Raw genomic sequence first — 18,245 nt, forward strand, 5'->3', positions numbered from 1 at the left:
CCTAGCCTGGGAACCTCCATATGCCGCGGGAGCGGCCCAAGAAATAGCAACAACAACAACAACAACAAAAAGACAAAAGACAAAAAAAAAGAAAAAAAGAAAAGAAAAACTTTAAACCCCCTAGAATACAACACAGGAGAAAACCTAGGCAACCTTTGGTATGGCTATGATTTTTTAAATACAACAAAGTCATGATCCATCAAAAAGTAGTTAATAGCTGGACTTTGTTAAAATTAAAATTTTCTGGAGTTCCCATCGTGGCGCAGCAGGAACGAATCTGACTAGGAACCATGAGGTTGCGGGTTCGATTCCTGGCCTTGCTCAGTGGGTTAAGGATCCGGTGTTGCCATGAGCTGTGGTGTAGGTCGCAGACGTAGCTTGGATCCAGAGTGGCTGTGGCTGTGGTGTAGGCCAGCAGCTGGGAACCTCTATATGCCATGGGTGCAGCCCTTAAAAAAAAAAAAAAAAAAAAAAAAGCAAAAGTTTTCTGATTTGAGAAAGACAGTGTCAAAAGAACAAGAAGACAAGACTGTCTGGGATAAAATATTTGCAAAAGACATCGCTGATGAAGGACTACTGTTCAAAATATACGAAGAACTCATACTCAGTAAGACAACATCATTTTTTTTAATGGGCAAAGACCCTAAGCAAACAAACCACCAAAGAAGCTATAGAGATAGCAAATCCACAAATGAAGAGATGTTCAATGTATGTCATTGGGGAAATGCAAATTAAAACAGTGAGATACCAGTACAAAACTGTTAGAATGGCCAAAATCCAAAACACCGATAACACCAAGTGCTGACAAGGATGTGGAGCCATAGGAATGCTCAATAATTCATTGTGGATGGAATGCCACTTTGTGGTAGAATGCCACAAGTGATAGAGCCACTTTGGAAGACAGTTTGGCAATTTCTTAAAGACTAAATGTCTTCTTACCCTACCATCCAACAGTTGGACTCCTTGCCATTCACCCAAATGAGCCGAAAAGCTATGCCCACATATAAACCTGCACACAGTGGTTTATAGCAGCTTGATTCATAACTGCCAAAACTTGGAAGCAACTAAGATATCCTTCAGTATGTGGATGGACAAACAGTAGTACTTCAGACAGATTAATCAGTGCTAAAAAGAAATGCGCTACCAAGCCATGAAAGGACACAGAGAAAACTTAAATACATATTGTTAAGTGAAAGAAGCCAATGTGAAAAGGCTAGGAAATTTTCATGGCGTGTCCATGTAGGTTCATCAACTGTAACAAACACACCATGCTGGGGGTGGGGGGCGATGTTCATGGCCAGGGAGTCGGGGGGAAGTGTTGGGGAGCTCTGCACTTTCCACACAGTTTTGCTGTGAATCTAAAACTGATCTAGGAGTTCCCGTCGTGGCGCAGTGGTTAACGAATCCGACTAGGAACCATGAGGTTGCGGGTTCGGTCCCTGCCCTCGCTCAGTGGGTTAAGGATCCGGTGTTGCCGTGAGCTGTGGTGTAGGTTGCAGACGCAGCTCGGATCCTGCGTTGCTGTGGCTCTGGTGTAGGCTGGCGGCCACAGCTCTGATTAGACCCCTAGCCTGGGAACCTCCATATGCCGCAGGAGCGGCCCAAGAAATAGAAAAAAAAAAAAAAAAAAAAAAAAAAAGATAAAACTGATCTAAAAGGTAAACTCCATTAAAAGTGAATAAAGGGAGAACGCATACAGGAGGTCCGCCAGCCAACTCTGCAGAGTCAGCCCTGGTGAAAGGCGCTCCCTGAACCCTCAGCCTTGCGCTGAAGGCTGGGGCCACATCTCCCGGTGGGAGAAATGGTGGAGCCTGGGGAGCTGACATCATGGAAAACAGGGTTTCCTTCAGTCAGAAGCAGAGAAAGTACACAATTCCTGAGAAACCCTCACCACTAACAGGGCCTGAGAATCAGTCGTGACCCCGACCCAGAAGCTTCCTGCCCTTGAGGCTCCTGGGAGCTCCACTAAACAATCGACCCCTTCGTAGATGGTTCTCAGGAAAGCTGTGGAGTTTTCCTGTTGGAGCCCTTGCCATTTTAATAGGAAATTTGAATTTGAAAATTTCCTGTTAAAATGTCTACAAAGAGGAGTTCCCACTGTGGCCACAGTGGGTTAACGATCTAGCTTGTCTCTGTGGCAGTGCTGGTTCAGCCCAGCACAGTGGGTTAAGGACCCAGTGTTGCCACAGCTGTGGCTCAGATTTGATCCCAGGAACCTCCATATGCCTCAAGTGTGGCGGAAAAAGAAAAATAACTAAAAAATCTGGTTATTAAAAAATAAATGTCTACAAAGTCTTTGATACTCTCCCTTTGAGGTATAAAACCAAATTCCCTTCCTTTTGAGTGTGAGCTAGACTTAGAGATGCACTTCCAATAGAGAATGGCGGAACCAACCCTGTGCCCTTGGACACCAGTGCTTGAAAGGCCTGGGCTACCTACTCCCTCCCCCCATCAGGAGGATACCCAGGCACCCCCGGAAAAGGTCTCGGGACAGGAGATCAGCAAGGAAGGGAGGCCTCCAGCCAGCAGCCCAGTTGACATCTCAGAAGCATGTCCTCCAGCCCCAATCCAGTCTTCAGATGAGTGTAGCCCCCAGCCGAGATCCTGACTGCATAATCCAGCACCAGACCTGCCTGGCTAAGCTACTCCCAAGGTCTCTACCCATGGAAACCAGGACATAATACATGGATGCATGTTACTGCCTTAAGCTGCTAGTTTGGAGAATGATTTGTTGTGTAACAGCAATAGACAAACATTTCCCAATGAAAACCATACTTCCTCAGAACACAAGTTACTCTGGGAGTGCTCTGGCAGGTGTTTGGGTATATAAGTAACCATCAGAAGCCTGAAAGTAACCACTAGCAGGCTGGAAGGAGGACAAGGCTGTCCAGACACAAAGCCGGCTGAAGGAGCATTCAAGGGCCTAGGGATACTGTGGGAAGAGACAGGCCTGATGGATCCCGCCCCCGGCCCCACACCAGCTACAGGCTGACACAGCACACCCTGGCCAAGAGCAGGCTGGGGCCTGGAAGGTCAGAGGGCAGGCAGCCAGCAGTTGGGGAGGTGACAGGAAGCGGAGAGTGTCGCCAAGTCTGCAAGTCCTTGGTGCAGATTCCACCAACCCCTGGACTTCAGAACAATGCAATGATCGTGAATTTCAGGATAGTGTATGCAAAGCACCAAACCCCAAGGCCTTCCTGAGTGGGCTCTGGACAGCTGCACTGGTCACAGGCTCTGAAGCTGGCCCTGGGTGGGCAGAGGCTGGGGAGGGGCAGGGGCGGAGAAGGAATTCTACCACTTTCAGGAAAAATAGAACAGGTCTTTGTGAGCAGCTTTCACATTCACCACTCTCCTTTTTGCCTTTTTCTAGAAAGGCTTCTTCGGGATTGTTAAGATGGCCTGAAACTCGTTACAAGTGTTTTCTGGGAAATTCTAACTAAGGTCCCCTCTCACCTTCTGGCAACAAAATCATTCTCTTGCCCTGAAATTGCCTCCCCACCCAGCTCAGCACTTCATGAAGAACATACTGTAGTTTCACACTCTCGCCACCAGATGGCGACGGCACGCGTTGAAATAGCTAAGCAAAGGTGAGCAGGACCTAATACTCTAAGGCAAGGTGTGGCGTGTTGACTCGCTTCAATTCCCCTCCCTGGGGAGGTGCCCTATCTCCCCACCACCTGTGCTCCTACCTACTCTACCTCTTATTTAGAATCAGCTCACTTTTTTAAAATGTACGCAAATGACTTTAACAAGCAAAGTGTATGTTCCAAGTTAGCTTAGAAAAAGCAGCCTTACCTACCCTGCACAGGCGGCCGCCCAACGTAAGTTCACAGAAGATGCAGCGACGGCTGGCTTCTGACCAGGTGCGTGTGCTGAGCCGAAGAGACCAGCGCCGGAAGGCGGGTGTCGGGGCTGCAGGTCCTGAGACAGAAGCCCTCCGACTCCGGGGCGGAAGGCCACCCCTGCGCCCTAGAAGCCCGAGAAAGCAGCGCCAGGTCCACGCCTGCGGCATTCAAGTTTCACGCTTCATTTTCCCATTTTACAGACGCGCTCACTGAGGCCGAGAGAGGCTGGGACTATGCCCAGACCGCCGGCTGGCGCTGCACAACAGACTCAGACGCCAGGACCCAAAGAGCCTTGCTGATGGAGGCGCGGGCCTGTAAAGACGCAGCGAGTGATCCTACAGCCGGGTCCGTCTGCGTCTGCCCTTCGCCCAGATGCCAGGCTTGTAGCAGAGAAGGGCTGACTCAAGACAGCTAATCAAAAATCCACGTCGGGCGAGGTAGGGCGGGGGGCGAGGGGCTGGGGTATTTATAGGATAACACTGCGGCTGCGCAGAGGGGGCGGCAAAAGGCGATAAGGAAAAGGTGAAGGATCATGCACCTGCTCCACCGTCCTCACAGGCCGAAGGCGCAGAATAAAAAGGCCACTTTAGAATCTTCCTAGAGTGGAGTTTGGGGCCTCTAATGTCAAAAGTCAAGGGGCAGACACACGCAGGCCCTGTAGGAAGTCCTGTGGTCCTAACCAGGTTCACTTGGCCTGAGATCAAACTGGACACAGCTGACTCTGAGTTCCCCCCAACAACTCAGGCAGACACCTCTCTGTTTAGGCTCAGTGTGCCTGGGGGATGGGCAGCAATGACGGGAATCCCCAACCGCAGGGCAAGTGGTGCAACTAACACCCTCAGGTTCACAAGCAGGGTTTCTGGGGGGTTCACTCATTCCCCCCAACACCCTCCACCCCAGGGCCACACAGGCTAAAAGTGTTCCATGACAATATAGACCTCTTAATTGCCTTTGCTTCTGAGAGAAGGAAAAATTGCTTCAGGAAGATAGTAAACCCCTCTAGATCAGGGGAGGGGGATCTGTTCCTGCTTTTCTCATTATTTCTGTCCTAGCCATGGACCACCTGAAACCACCTGAGAGCCTTGCCCAGCTTTGTCAGGCCTGCTCTGTGAACAGCGCCCAGGACAGTCCCAGAGGAACTGCTTGGCTCAGAGACAGACACACAAGCAACCAGCAGTGCCACGAACTCAGCTGGGGGAGCAGGTCAAGGAGAGCATCCTGGAGGAAGTCACACCCTAGGTGGATCTGAAAGGGTGGAGCCTGCAGGTAAAATGTAGGAGAGGGCTCTGGAGAGGTGTGTGGTGGGCAGGGGGTGATGAGGCTGACCTGCCCTGAACTTCCTGTCACGCAGCGATGACAGGGAGGCTGGAGAGGAAGCCAAAGAAGACCCTGCCAAGGAGCTGATTTTAACCTGAAGACACTGCATTTTGAGAGCAGCGAGGGCAACTTTTGCAGCCAGAGGCTGAGCCAGGCCCCAGGATGCAGCCATCCTGGAGAGAAGTGGATTGGTGGGAGCCCAAGGGGATGTGGTCCTCCAAGGTGACAGACAGCTGTTACATCTGCTCCTGGGTGTCAGGCACAAGTGTGTCCTAAGCAGCAGTTAATGGGTCTGCTCTTCTGACTTTCAGAGTAAGACATTTCATAAAGGCATATAAAACATAAAAATAAGGTGATTTTTAGGTCCTGCTAAGTGCCCTGGAAGAGGAGTCCTAGTGGAAGAGGAAGAGGAAGCGGTGCCTTGGGCGGGGAGAGAAGATGTGGACTTGGGATGGGCACCTGTCATCTGCTGGGAAGGGTCCAGTGACAGAGGAAGGGAGTAGGAGGGGCCATGTCCTTGAGGCCATGGAAGGGGCAGAAGGCAGAGCCTGGGAGCTGAGTCTTTCCCCCTACCCTGTCCTCTTGCTGCTATAACACAGCAGACATAACCGCTGACAGCAGCTCTTCTCACCCCTCACTTCTTTGGGACAGAGAGGACACGTGGCTCTGGGTGGGCAAGGCTGTACCCCTTCCCAAGGCCCCGGGAAGAGCTCACTTCCTCCTGAAGTCAGCAATCCCAAGCACCTCAATGTCCCCTTCCACTGCACCTCTGGCTTCCTCTTCTGCCACCAGCTGTAGAAGGCTCTCTGCATCTGAGGGCCCCCATGTTCAGACTGGCCTCCTGGAAAGCCGCCATCTGTTAGGGGCAGCTGTGCCGTAAAACAAAGCACAGGCACAGCCTTGAGGTCAGGCTGAGGGGTGGTGGGGGCTAGTTCTAGGAATTCCTACAGGAGCAGGACCCCTTGCCCTATAGCAGGTGGGAAGGAAGGACACACACACACACACACATGCCAGAATAAGGGGTCCTGAGCATGTTTACAGACATGTTTACAGGCAGGAAGGGAGGTGACTTAGCAAGGGTCCTGATGAGGCAGGAGCAGGGATGTGTGATCAGCCAGGCCAGCCAGTTCCAGCAGCCCTGGAAGGAGCAGCCCCTCGGAAACCCGGCTGGCTGCCCCCACTCTGCCCCCAAAAAGGCCTGTTGCGAGAGATAAGGAGAGCAGGTCAGGCCCTGATGCCCAGGATCCCTGAATAAATGTGTGTCCAGAGTGCAGCCGTGAGTGCTGATGATAGGCAGGTGTATCCATGGGTGGGAAAGGAGGTTTCGAAGAACATGGGCCGCCTGTGGCCCTATTTGGGTAAGAAAATGATACCCGCAGCAAAGAAATAACAGATAGTCTTGCTGGGTGTTGGGGGTGAAGATAATTTTTGCTGTCTTCTTCCTACTCATCTGCACAGTCCAGTTTTTCCACAAAGAGGTGCACTATGACAGGAGATAAGCACCCACACTCTCCAGCAGTCCTAGGCAAGGGATGTTTATCACAATTTGTTTTACCAAAGCGGTATTATCTTACACTTGCATGCAGTCTACTCTTGTCACTCAGCTATACCAAGTAGAAATTCCTTCAGTATAATTCTTAAGAGTTTTACTTCATTGTGTGGGATATCTGTATGGTATTCCAAGCTGACAAGTGCCAGTATGTCTCCCTTTGGTTCCCATTTTTTGCTCCCATTAGCAACACTGTAACACACACCTCTGGGTATTTAACAAAGGAAATGGCAGGTGTTCTGAGAGCAGAGGGCTGCTGGCAGTGCTGCTGTGGCAGGTACACTAGGAGGTACCCTGTGCAGTGAGGGTCAGACTAAGGAGGATAGGTCTCAACTGCTGATGGAATGAACCCTTTGTAGCGCAGCCATTCATTGGCTCACACAGGCAGTGGCACAGCTCCCTGCTGCGGGATGTGCAAGTGCTGGCCCAGCACTGAGACAGGGCCACCGAGAGGCTAAGAAGGCTGCAGCTCTCCAGGGCGCACTCCATGGGAGAAGCAGGTGATAAACACACACATGAATGAGGTCAGCTCCGTGCCCTGCAGGACAGACACCCGCTCTCTGTTCTACATGTGAGGAATGCTCCTGGGGTCTGGGTGAGGGGGTAAAGCGCCCTTGCCCCCTGCCCTTGACCTCTGCCTGGCCACTGTGACCCCCACTACTGCCACCTACTACAGGAATAAGGATCAGTGGGAAGATGTGCAGGCTTCCCCCTCCTCCCAGGCTGGGGTGATACCTGGCCCTGCTCACAGTCCGGTGTCCCCTCAGCTGGTGGCATGGCCACACTGGGCTTCAGTTGCACTTTCCAGCCTGAACCCTCTGAGTTTTAGGGGGTTTAGAACCCCCCAGACTGGGGACCTGAGACCCTCTTCTCAGGTTTGACATCTGTGGCCGACACTGGCCCTGACCAGGGGGATGGCCAGGGGTCCCCTTCCTCTCCTCTGCAGCTGCCACTCTGGGCTCCTTTCCTGGGCCCTTTGGTTGCTAGAACCCCTTCTATTTATTCCCAAAGCATTGCTACTCCCCAGGGGCTCCCACACCTCAGAACCCCCCACCTCACCACAGGTGCAAATGTTGCCATCTCTGCAAACACCTTACAAAGTTAATATTTCATATTATTGACACTTTATAACATAATAAAATGAATATATTAATGCTTCATCTTCATAATTATAATATTTTACTGTTAGGCTTGATTTTAACTCCTATAATTGAATTAGGAGTTCCTGTTGTGGCTCAGGGGAAACGAATCTGATCGGTATCCATGAGGACACAGGTTTGATCCCTGGCCTCGCTCAGTGGGTTAAGGATCCAGTGTTGCTGTGAGCTGTGGTGTAGATTGCAGCAGCAGCTTGGATCTGGCATTGCTGTGGCTGTGGCGTAGGCCTTCGGCTACAGCTTTGATTCGACCCGTAGCCTGAGAACCTCCATAAGTCGAGGGTGCTGCCCTAAAAAAACAAACAAAACAAAAAAAGAAGGATCAGGAAGTGTTAAAAGGCACTGAAAATGCAACGGACCCCCCCTCCTCTTGGAAGCCTCCTCCACCTCCTGGGACAGGGTTTTCCCACACATCCTGTAGTGAGACTCATGGAGGCACTGGGGTACAGTGGGACCCCCGCCTCCGTAAATGGGGGCTGACCTGTGGTTCTGTGCACAAGGCCCCAGGACGCCTCAGGACCAGCTCCTGGAGATAGGCCCGCCGGGGCTGCATGCTGGATAAGCCAGGCTATTTTCATCATTTCCTTCCTCCCACTCAGGCAGGAGCCACCATCTGCTGCACCACATAGAGCAGCCACTGCACCCTCAGCCAGAATAGTTCAGGACACAGAAAGGGGTGCCCAACAGCAGGCCTGCCAGGTAAGTGGCCCTCATCTCCCAGCACCACCTCCTACACGGTAGGAGGGCCTCCCAGGGGTGGGAGGCGGGGAGCAGATCCAGGTCCTGCAGGAAGGAAGCCAGCAGGCAAGTCCAGCCTCTGTCCCTCCTTCATTCCCCTAGAGAGGATGGGAGTGGGGGGTATTTGCTCTGTGACAAGATTGATTAGTTTATTCAACCAACTCATTGGAAGCCTGCCCCAAGCCAGGCCCTGGAGGGGGAGTTTGTCTGCAGCAGGGGAAACAGCCCCCACTGAGTCCCAGAGGAAAGGCAGTGAACCTGGCAGAGCCAGGCTCTTGAGATTGAGTGCTTGGTCTCTGGGCAGCCATGCACAAGTCACTCTCCCTCTCTGGGCCTCAGATTTCCAACTTAAGGGAGAGCCTTGCTTTCCAGGTGGAGCCTCTTCTGGGTACCCATCCCTATGTCCTTTCCACATCCTCACCCAGCGACTGTCTACACCAGGGACCATGTGAACTCTCTGCCCTGGCCAAGCTGTGTGGTCTGTGGCATGAACACCATCTGCCAGACCCTGACTTAGGTGCTGGGGGTGGGGACTGGGCACAGCCTGGGAGACCCTCTTCAGACCCTTCCCGGGCTCTGGGGGCAGAGGCTAGGGCCAGGGCTCTGATCATTTAGCAGGCATCTGCTCCCCCCACCCCTGAGCAGGGGTTGGGGTCTCTGCTAGGGGACAGCAGGGCCCTCCCCTGTCCCAAGAAGGGACTAAGCCCCACCCCCTGCCCCCAACACAGCTGAGCGTCCTGCCTTCTGAGCTTCCGGGGAGGATCAGCTGGCCTGGGTCGTCGTGCTTCACTTCCCTGTCCCCACCGCCCACCTCCCGGAGGAGAAGCCGAGGCCTGAGAGGGAGGTGAGTGGTCCTTTGTCCGGTCGGGTCCCACGCATCCTCAGGATAGGGTGCAGGCCCCAGTACTACCACCCCATCTCACTACCAGTTGTCCCCGCAGCCCACCTGCCCGATGCCCGCCTGGGCGGCCCTGTTGCTGCTCTGGACGGCCGTTCAGGCGGCCGAGGACTGCCCGGCCGCCTGTAGCTGCCGCACCCTGGGCACCATGGGGCTGGAGGTGGACTGCCAGAGCCAGGGACTCGCGGCCCTGCCCGCCCTGCCGGCCCACACGCGCCACCTCCTGCTGGCCAACAACAGCCTGCGCTCCGTGCCGCCCGGCGCCTTCGACCACATGCTCCAGCTGCAGACCCTCCAACTGGCGAACAACCCCTGGCACTGCGACTGCGGCCTCACGTACTTGCGCCTCTGGCTGCGGGACCGCGCCCCGGGGGAGCTGCCGCGCGTGCGCTGTGCGAGCCCCGGCCACGCCTCCGGCCGCGCGCTCAGCCAGCTCAGCGGCTCGGAGCTGGGAGCCTGCGGCTGGAGTCTCCGGGCGTCCTGGGCGTCCCCGGGTGGGCCGTGGTTGGACGTGGCGCTGGCCGTCGTGGCCGCGCTGGGCCTGGCTCTGCTGGCGGGCCTGCTGTGCACCGTCTAGGCCCTGGGCGGTGCTACCGCCCCCGGAGCCCAAAATAAACCGGCAGCTCAGAGATGGGTTTCCCATTAGCACCGGAGCCTGGCTCCTTCTGGAAACCAGCGTCCCTCAGTTGGGGCTTCTCTGTTGTGCACCCGCTCCAAGTTCCTAGTACCATGATTTGTCCCACCTCCACGCCCCTCTCCAGGCACCTGCAGTTCCACAATCTCTGGACACTCCTAGCCCTTCCCCTGCGCCTGCGGGTCCTGGGAGACTGGGTCCTGGGATACCCTCTCAAAGGGGCAGCATCTGCTTCCTACATGGCCTCTCGCAGCCCAGACCAACCTCCAGTCAACATCCAGCCCCTCTCCAAGCTCCAGGAAACCTTGTCTTCAGACACAGCAGTGAGCAGAGAGGACGCATGGACCCCAAGTGGAAGGCGATGGGCTATACCTGTCTCTGTGACAGACAGGCCTTGGAAGGCACATCACTGTTTCCCAAATGGCCTTTGACTCTCTGTTCTGGCCATGAGGGCACCCCATCTTTTGTCATCTTCTGCTCTCTCTCTCTCTCTCCTTTTCCTCCTCTGCACTCTTCCCCAGAAACAAAACAACAAATTCCTCCCTTTCCTGTGGAAGCAGCCCCCCCTCTTCGTGCTAGGGTCAGACACCCTCAAGGTCTGAGCTCTCCCCTACCCCCAAAAAAAGTCACCCAAATCTCCAAACAAGAGAGAAGAATCTGGTGCCAGCAGTTCAGTAATACTTTTCCCCACCATATCAGATAACAACCAAATCAATTATACCAAGGTCCCCCTCTCAAGGAGGGCCAAGTGACAGACCTGTGGGTCAGAGGGTGACACAGGAAGGCCAAAGGGACACAGAGCAGCACTGGAGGTCACTGGCCCATAGAGGTGAGGCTGGAAGAGGAGCCCAAACTTGGGGCAGGTGAACAGAGGGAGTGGTAGGGACTTGAGAAGCCACAGTGCCTGCCTTCCACCTGGCGGCCCAGCTGAATGTTGCCATGTGGAGAGGTGCACCAGGTGCCTAGTGTTCCATTTCTCCAGAGAGGCTGGGAAACTAGATTTTTACATAGAATCTCTGAATTATTCAAGTATTGGCAACTAAATTTAATTTTTTTAAAATATACTTCAACAAATAAAAACATATTAATTGACAAGAATAGTCCACAGGCTGAGAGTTTGGTTTCTGCCTTAGGAATGAATCATCTGGCATCCACTTGCAGGGCACTTAGTATGTGGGAGGCCCTGCATGAAGCCACACAAAGGGGTCTTTTTCTGCAAACTGGGTGAGGAGGTACTGTCTTTCTGGACCATGTGGAGGGGCACTCAGGCCCAGGCCCATAGTCACTTCACAGGCACAGGCAGGTCCTCTGGGCCCCGGCCTTGGTATCCCATCTCAGAGTCCAGGAGTGGGCCTGGTGCCCTCTGAGTTTACTCAGGTCTGGGCAGTCCCCTGGGGTGGGCAGAGGCAAGGGAGGGACAGCCTCGCCCGGGTCCGAGCTCCTGGGGTCGTGGGAGCCTGGCTCAGACTGGCCTGGGGATGGGCTTTTCTTCCAAGGTCTCCTTGCCTTCAGGGAGAGCAGGCCATTCATACAGCAGGACTTTCTCGTCCCTGCAAAGATGGTGGCAGGTGCCTGGAGAGCAGCCCATCTGGAACATCCAGGCTCCAGGACTTCCTGACTCTTGCAGTGAGAAACAGGAGACACTGCCCCAGCCCTTAAGTTTACAGACACATACACCCCTGCCACCGCACACACATGCACATGCACACACTTTAACATGCACCCTGGGGCTTCCCAGGAAGGGAGGCGGGCAGCACAGGAGCTGGTGTCCCACATGAGGAAACTAGGCTCTGACAGAGAAATATCTCGTCCAGGGTCACTAGCCAGTCCAGGGAGACCTGGGGTTAGAGTGGAGGTTGGTCTGACCCCCCAGTGTCAGTCTGTCCTGAGCAGGAGGGACAGATGGGGGCCATGCCCTCCCCATCAGCAGAGACCCCCTATTATTTTGGGGGGCTATGGATTCGTGGACTTTGGGATCAGGGCCCTGATCCAGGCACTCAGCAGCTCCTTGAGCCTACTGTGTGCCTGGCTCCGCGCCCCACGCTGGTCGGGGCGATATGTGTGTTGGGGGGGGCGGTATAGGGGAACAACCCAGACCTGCCAGGGCATCTCAGGTCCTGACTTGGAATAATAGCCTGCCTGCCCAGGACCACAGGGCACACGAACAGACTCCCAGCCCTGGGCATGTTGGCGCACCTGAAAAAAATCAAGGGTAGAGGGCTGGCAACACATCCCTCCCAGGCATGGAGATGCATGAGGGATACTGGGCTTGGTCCCCAACCACCTCCCCAACATAAAGCCAGCTGAAGGAGCCTGGGGCCCAGAGAAGTTCACAGGTATCCCTGAGGCCCTGATTGCTTCTTCATGGTAGGAGGTGGGGGTGGGGATCCCCTCATGGGTCTGAACAGAGGGAGGGTCTCAACGGGGCTCCAAGCAATGGGCAGTGGGCAGGCCTGGGGGCCAGTCAGGGGAAGCCATCCAGGAGGGTGACACATTTGTAGAGAGGAGGCCCCTCGGCATGCTCTGGGCTCCAAGCTGAGAAAACCAGTCTGGGGCCATTGGCTCATTACAGAAACGTTTAATGGTTTAGGAATGTGTACGCTCTGGCTCTGCGAAGTCTCCATAAAGGCAACGTTTCCATGTTTTAAAAAATAGATTTGATATAAAGATTCATATATTCATAAATAGGCAATGTGAAAAACCCAAATGCAACGGCATCCTTGCGCTGAGGCCCTCCCCACCCCTGTCCAGGTGCAGGGTCAGAGGTCCCTGAGGCCCCGGCCCGGCAGCCCCCCAGAGTGGAGGGAACTGAATTCAATATGAATTAGGAGCTTCCTCCAGCTCCACGCCTGCTGGGGCCCGTGTCCCTGGGGCACCTCACACCCCCACCCCCACTCCACCTTCTGGCTCAGGAGTCAGGATCCCTATTCCTTGCCCGCCAGCTCCTCCTCCTGTGAGTGTAAAACACCTGCCCCTCCGGTCCCCCTTCAGCCCAGGCCACAGACCCCTCCTCCAGTCTGGTGGCTGGGACACTTCCTGGCCCTCCTTCCCCCACTGCTCCTGTTCCTGGGTAACTTATAAACAAAGGAGATTAAGCCACTCTCCTCTGGCTGGGAGAGGGGGCAGACGAGGCTGCCTGTGTTGTCTTACACATCCCCATTTTCTCTTACCCAAGTCCAAGTCCCCATTTGACAGGGTACTAAGGCTCAGAGGTGACCAGCCCCCCCTGGCCAGCACACCTTGAGCACTAGCCTGGGTCTGAGGCTGGGGCAGGGCAAGCCTTTCTGCAGAACCAGGAACCTCGCAGGCAGGTAGGCAGGCAGATGGTGGGGTTGGAACTCCTTGCCAGAGGGCATGATGAGCTGGGGACTAGCTGGGGCCAGTCCTCAGCTGTCAGCTGGTCATTCTTGGGGCTCTAAGGGACACGAATACAAGGGCAGGGTCAATAAACAGGGGAAGCACAGAAGGGTCGGCCTAGACAGAGGGCTCCTGGGAGCAGAAGGTGCTGGAGAAGCCTGTGGAGCTTTGGAGGCCTTAGACAACTGCCTGAGGGCACATCAACCCTGGAAGGTGTCAGAGTTGGGGAGGGACCACAAGGGACCTCTCACAGCAGCCTCTGACCACAGCAGGAGGGTGCTTGGAGCCATGGAAGCCCAGGCCAAGGTCAATCAGATGTCCAGGTGAGGGGATGGGGCCCGCGTGGGGGAAGGGGCAGGGGGCATGGTGGTAGGGTAGGGAGTAAAAGCAGGGAGCCCAAGGTGACCCGAGTTCTAGGCTACACTCTGAGAGCGAGGCTGCTCCATGCAGAGGATGGGTAGCAGGAGATCCCGAGGTCCTAGGCTCTGACATCTTGGGACTGTGAAGGTGGCAGGGAGGGAAGCGATGTTACCTTGGTTCTGGATGAGGAAGGGGCCACAGTGAGGGGCTCCTTTCCTTGCAAGTAACCCTGTGCTGGGATTCAGGGCACAGGGGGATGGCTCGAGGTCCAAGGTGGCAAACGAACCCTGTCACCAGTCAGCTGCCCACTGCTGTGACCATGCCCAGGGCTCCCTCTGAAGGAGGCGGGGAGGGCCTGCCTCTTTCCAGAAGCCCTGAGATGCAACTGAAGGCCATGCCCAGCCCTGAGGCCCGGGGTCAGCAGGTAGGGCCAGCACCCATGTTTCCTGCCTGTACCTCCTGCCCCCAGCAGCAGCTCTCTGCAAGTGGTCTTCCTGAGCCTGGTCTTCCAGCTGGAGCCTAGGCTGAAAGCTGAGCTCTGCCCAAGCATGAGCCCCCAGCAGAGAGGCCCTGGGGCTGGAGGACCTCTGACCTTGGCCTGAAGGGGCCCCCTCTGGGCAACCCCCCAGTGCAGGCACTTTCTACTGTGCAGGTGGAAGGACGGGGCCCATCCCATCAGCGAGGCCACAGAGGACGACAGCCACGCAGCCTTCTTACTCCCAGTCCCTACTTCACTCCCCGCCCCCAGGAGGCTGATCCCTTCAAGGCAGACTCTGCCCAGAAGCTCCTGGCCCAAGCAGGTCAGCATCCCACCCCTCCAGAACCAGGCTCAGCGGTTCCAAGGCTGTGTCCTGGCTGGAAGGGAGCCACCAGCCCCATCCAACCCCACCTCCTGGGGCTGCTGTGCAACGTCTGGCTTCCTGCTCTGCAGCCAGGCCTACCTGAAAGGGGGTCAGCCAGACAAAGTGCTGGCCAGGAAGGCTGTGCGGCTGCCTCTGGGCTGGTTCTCTCTGGTGAGGCCTCATCCTTGGCTCCAAGAGCAGTTTATTTTCTGGGGCCCCACAAGGGAGGTCTGAGGGACTGAACCTGGCAGAGGAGGAGAGCCTGGGATTGGTGTAGGAGGACCACCTGCCACCGCCCAGCCCCGGTCTCTGAGCTGCAGCAGTGACCCTGCGGCCCTGCTGTCCCGCCCTAGTGCCCAGTGTACTTGGAGGCCACTGAGGGTGGGTGGCCAGGGGCATGAACTGGCCAGACCCAGGACTGCAAAGCCTCACCTCCTCCATCTGGGAAACTCAAACATTGACTGGGAGTCTGCAGGTAGAGGTGAGAGTGGGCAACCTGAGGGCCCCTCTCGGCCCCAGGCCTTGGGAGTACAAGCTCTTCCTCTTCCCTAAATGTCCACACTCCCCTCCTACCTCAAGCTTCTGAGAGCCAGAGCTAAAGGACTAGCTGGTTTTGCAACCTCAATGGCACAACTTTGGGCTCAAGCCAACAGATGGTCTGCACTCAGCTGTGGGCTGTGACCCACAATTATGCCAGTGAAAATGAGAAGCTACATGGAAAACGTGAGGCAGGAGCCGAGCTGCAGGGCGCCTGTGAACTGAGGGCTGGCAGTGAAGAAAGGGGGGAGCCAGGGCCCCCCTGGGCCTGTGCTCAGGAACCAAGTCTGCTGGGCCCAGGGCTCTGGCTGGAATGACCCGGGGACCCAGGGCACCAGCCACATTCCTGGAAAGCGACAAATGCCGCAGCCTCAGGTGTGAAATGGTCAGAAAGAGGGCACGTGGGGTGGGTGAGGCCCATGCCGGCAGGCTCCAGCCAGTCCTGGGATGCGAAGCGTGCCGACAGCCGCTGGCTGCGGGATGGGACCCACATCCTACCCTGTGCCAATGGGTCTCCTGCAGGAGAAGTCCTGCTTCTTCTGTCCTGGAGGGAAGCCTTCCCATCAACCATCCAGGCCACAGGATGGATAATTCCAGGACTTTATCCGGCTGGTGCCCTGGAGGGCCAGCTCTGGGGGGCTGGGCGTAGAGGCCAGAGGGCAAGAGCAGGTGGGGCCCCGCCTGCCTGCCCTGCGCCCGGTCAGCACCCACAGCCCCAGGTCTCTCCGACATCCTTGCTGTCCAGCTGGATATGGTCAGTGCCCTTCTCGCTGAGCAGAGGGCCCCCATGCCTCATGACCAGCTCCGTGGCCACCCTCACGAAGGCCTCCTCCACGTTGCTTGAGTCCTTGGCCGACGTCTCGATGGCGCACAGGATGTCATAGTGCTCTGCCAGGCTCTGTGCCTCGGCTAGCGGCACTTCCCGCAGCTCGCTGAGGTCCGACTTGTTCCCTGGGAGGAAGCAGGGGAAGTGAGGCCAGGGCGCCAGGCAGGTGCAGCTACAGATAAACAGATAAACACAGTGCCCGGGAGGCCGAATTTTAACACTCTCACCCCATCCTTCAGCCCCTCATCTTATCTCTTCCCTTATCTTTGCCAGAGGCCTCTATCCTGTGTCGCTTCTTCCTAAGAAACAGAAACAGTACAGTTTGATGAAAAGCACAGGGCACTCAGAGCTGAAAGGAAACCTGGCTACAGATGTCAGCTTCCTGTCACCTGCTGTGTGACCCTTGGGTAATTCAGTTCACCTCTGGTCTCAGCCTCCTCATCGAGGACGACACCTTCAGCGGCTTAGGGATTAAATGACACAGTGAAGGTGGGCTGGCACCTAGCAGCACTCCATAAATGGCCAAGTTAAAGAAACCTGGCACTGCTAAATTTTTTGCTAAAATTTTGTTATTATGTTTATTATTTATTCTCTCCTGTTTTCTGTAAGATCATGGGTTTTATTTTGCTTTTCTGATAATAAAAGCAGACGACAGCTGCTCCTGAGAGCAATCCTTTGCCTCGTCTATGAGGTGTGAGATGTTCATTATGTTCTAAATAATCTGGTCAGCTACTTTTTGGCCCAATTTCTAGAATAACTTTTTAAAGCCTCTAAGTGACTTAGTAATGTAGAAAGAACAAACTTAAAAAAATAGAAAAAAAAAAAAGATCAAAAAATAGATCTATAAAGATCTAAAATTTCTTTGGTAACCTGAAATGGTGCAGCAAACCAATTTCAATGTGTAGAACTTATCAGGGTCCTGATTTCCACAAACTGGAAAAAAAAAAAAAAAAAAAAAAAAAAAAAAAGCAAGGGCAATATTTATGAGCAGCTATAAATTGGAATATAGATCAGGTATTTGCTTATATTAAGCAAATGTCATTATTTTTTAGGTGTGAAAATGGTACTTCTGTTTGTTACATGTTGCTTAAGTGTTTGTAGCTGTACAGACTCACGCTAGAATATCTGCAGATGATTTGGTGTTGGGATTTTCCTCAAAATAAGGTGAGGTCAGGGAGAGGATGAATGTGGACAAGAGTAATTACCTCTGCTGTATCTGAAGCCATTACACTATTCTTTTTTTTTTTTTTTTTTTCTTTTTCAGCTGCCCCATAGCATATGGAGCTCCCGGGCCAGGGATCAGATCTGAGCTGCGGTTGAGACCTAAGCCACAGCTGCAGCAACACTGGATCCTTAACCCACTGCACTGGGCCAGGGATCGAACCTGCAATGTCAGCGTTCCCAAAACACCACTGATCCCATTGTACCACAGTGGGAACTCCTACACTGTTCCTTTTTTGTACTTGTATAAAATGCTCTATAATAGAATGTCTTATTTCAAAAGTCCTGGATGACAGGGAAGCATAAGGCTTGGTGGACAGAGTCCCCATTCCTGCCAGCGGAGCCCTACCTGCCAAGTGCACCCACACCCCGTGAGGCCCCTCTGTTCGAGCTCACCTTGGAGGAACCAGCCTGACAGCTGGGACAAGGACCCCAGGGACCACACAAGGGCCAAAGCTGCTAGAGCCCAGGCCTGGGAGGTTTATGCAGAAGGAAAAGGCAGCCCTCTGCAGCAGCGGTTCTCAGAGCGGGGTCACCATATCCCCTGCAGACTTGTTAGACACACACAGGCCCACCTGGACCTCCTGAACCAGGTGCTGAGGGTGCTGCCTGGCAGCTGCATGTCACCAAGCCTTCAGAGGGACTTGGAGGCCCACAAAGGCTGGCAAAGCCCCTCTGTGTGGCAGACAGGTCAAGTTGCTGGGTTATGATCAGCAGAACTGAACCCAAATCCTCCATTGACATGCTCACAAGCTGTGTGGACCGGGATAAATTTCTTCACTCTAAGCCTCAGCCCATCCCCCTACAAACGAGGAGAGGCAGAGTTATGAGAACATCCGTGAAGACTCAGCCAGCCGCAACAGCTGTGCTTCTGCCTCCCGACCTCGCCCTCATTCCAGCTTTAACTATCACTTTACAATCTGCAAGACCATGGTTCAGGCCCTGGCTCTGCACCTCGTCTGGC

The 18,245-nt window shown here is 54.6% G+C and overlaps 3 protein-coding genes across 9 annotated transcripts in view; 1 reads left to right on the forward strand and 2 right to left on the reverse strand.

Moving 5' to 3' along the window:
- Nucleotides 1–9,873, reverse strand: part of CFAP92 (cilia and flagella associated protein 92 (putative)) — a 141,059-nt gene extending 131,186 nt beyond the window's left edge. For both annotated transcript variants that reach the window (XM_084989583.1, XM_084989580.1), the window contains exons 1-2: nt 9,553–9,873; nt 3,800–3,969 (exon numbers count right to left, since the gene is read on the reverse strand). The gene's annotated coding sequence lies outside the window, so the exon portion shown is untranslated. The remainder of the gene's footprint in view (nt 1–3,799; nt 3,970–9,552) is intronic.
- On the forward strand, nt 8,494–11,236 carry GP9 (glycoprotein IX platelet). 3 transcript variants are annotated; one of them, XM_021068317.2, is made up of 3 exons: nt 8,494–8,567; nt 9,335–9,450; nt 9,536–11,236. In XM_021068317.2, exon 3 carries the CDS (start codon nt 9,560–9,562, stop codon nt 10,079–10,081), a length of 522 nt encoding a protein of 173 aa, XP_020923976.2. In that variant the 5' UTR covers nt 8,494–8,567; nt 9,335–9,450; nt 9,536–9,559; the 3' UTR covers nt 10,082–11,236.
- Nucleotides 11,237–12,701: 1,465 nt separating this feature from the next.
- Nucleotides 12,702–18,245, reverse strand: part of RAB43 (RAB43, member RAS oncogene family) — a 33,722-nt gene continuing 28,178 nt past the window's right edge. For 2 of the 4 annotated variants that reach the window (XM_084989655.1, XM_021069416.2), the window contains exon 3: nt 12,702–16,185. In XM_084989655.1, the coding sequence (XP_084845781.1) occupies nt 15,935–16,185 (251 nt within the window). In that variant the 3' untranslated portion in view covers nt 12,702–15,934. Of the gene's footprint in view, nt 16,233–18,245 lie in introns of all 4 variants that reach the window. The other 2 variants (XM_084989657.1, XM_084989656.1) reach the window with 1 other exon arrangement.

Source organism: Sus scrofa, chromosome 13 (assembly GCF_054392235.1).
Source record: "Sus scrofa isolate SSC_HxYL_T2T_F1_AM1 chromosome 13, Sscrofa_HxYL_maternal_Yorkshire_Landrace_v2.0, whole genome shotgun sequence".
Taxonomy (NCBI): Eukaryota; Metazoa; Chordata; class Mammalia; order Artiodactyla; family Suidae; genus Sus; species Sus scrofa.

Excerpts from the sequence above, each read along its gene's own strand:
- GP9 (XM_021068317.2), top strand. The coding sequence starts at position 9,560 with ATGCCCGCCTGGGCGGCCCTGTTGCTGCTCTGGACGGCCGTTCAGGCG.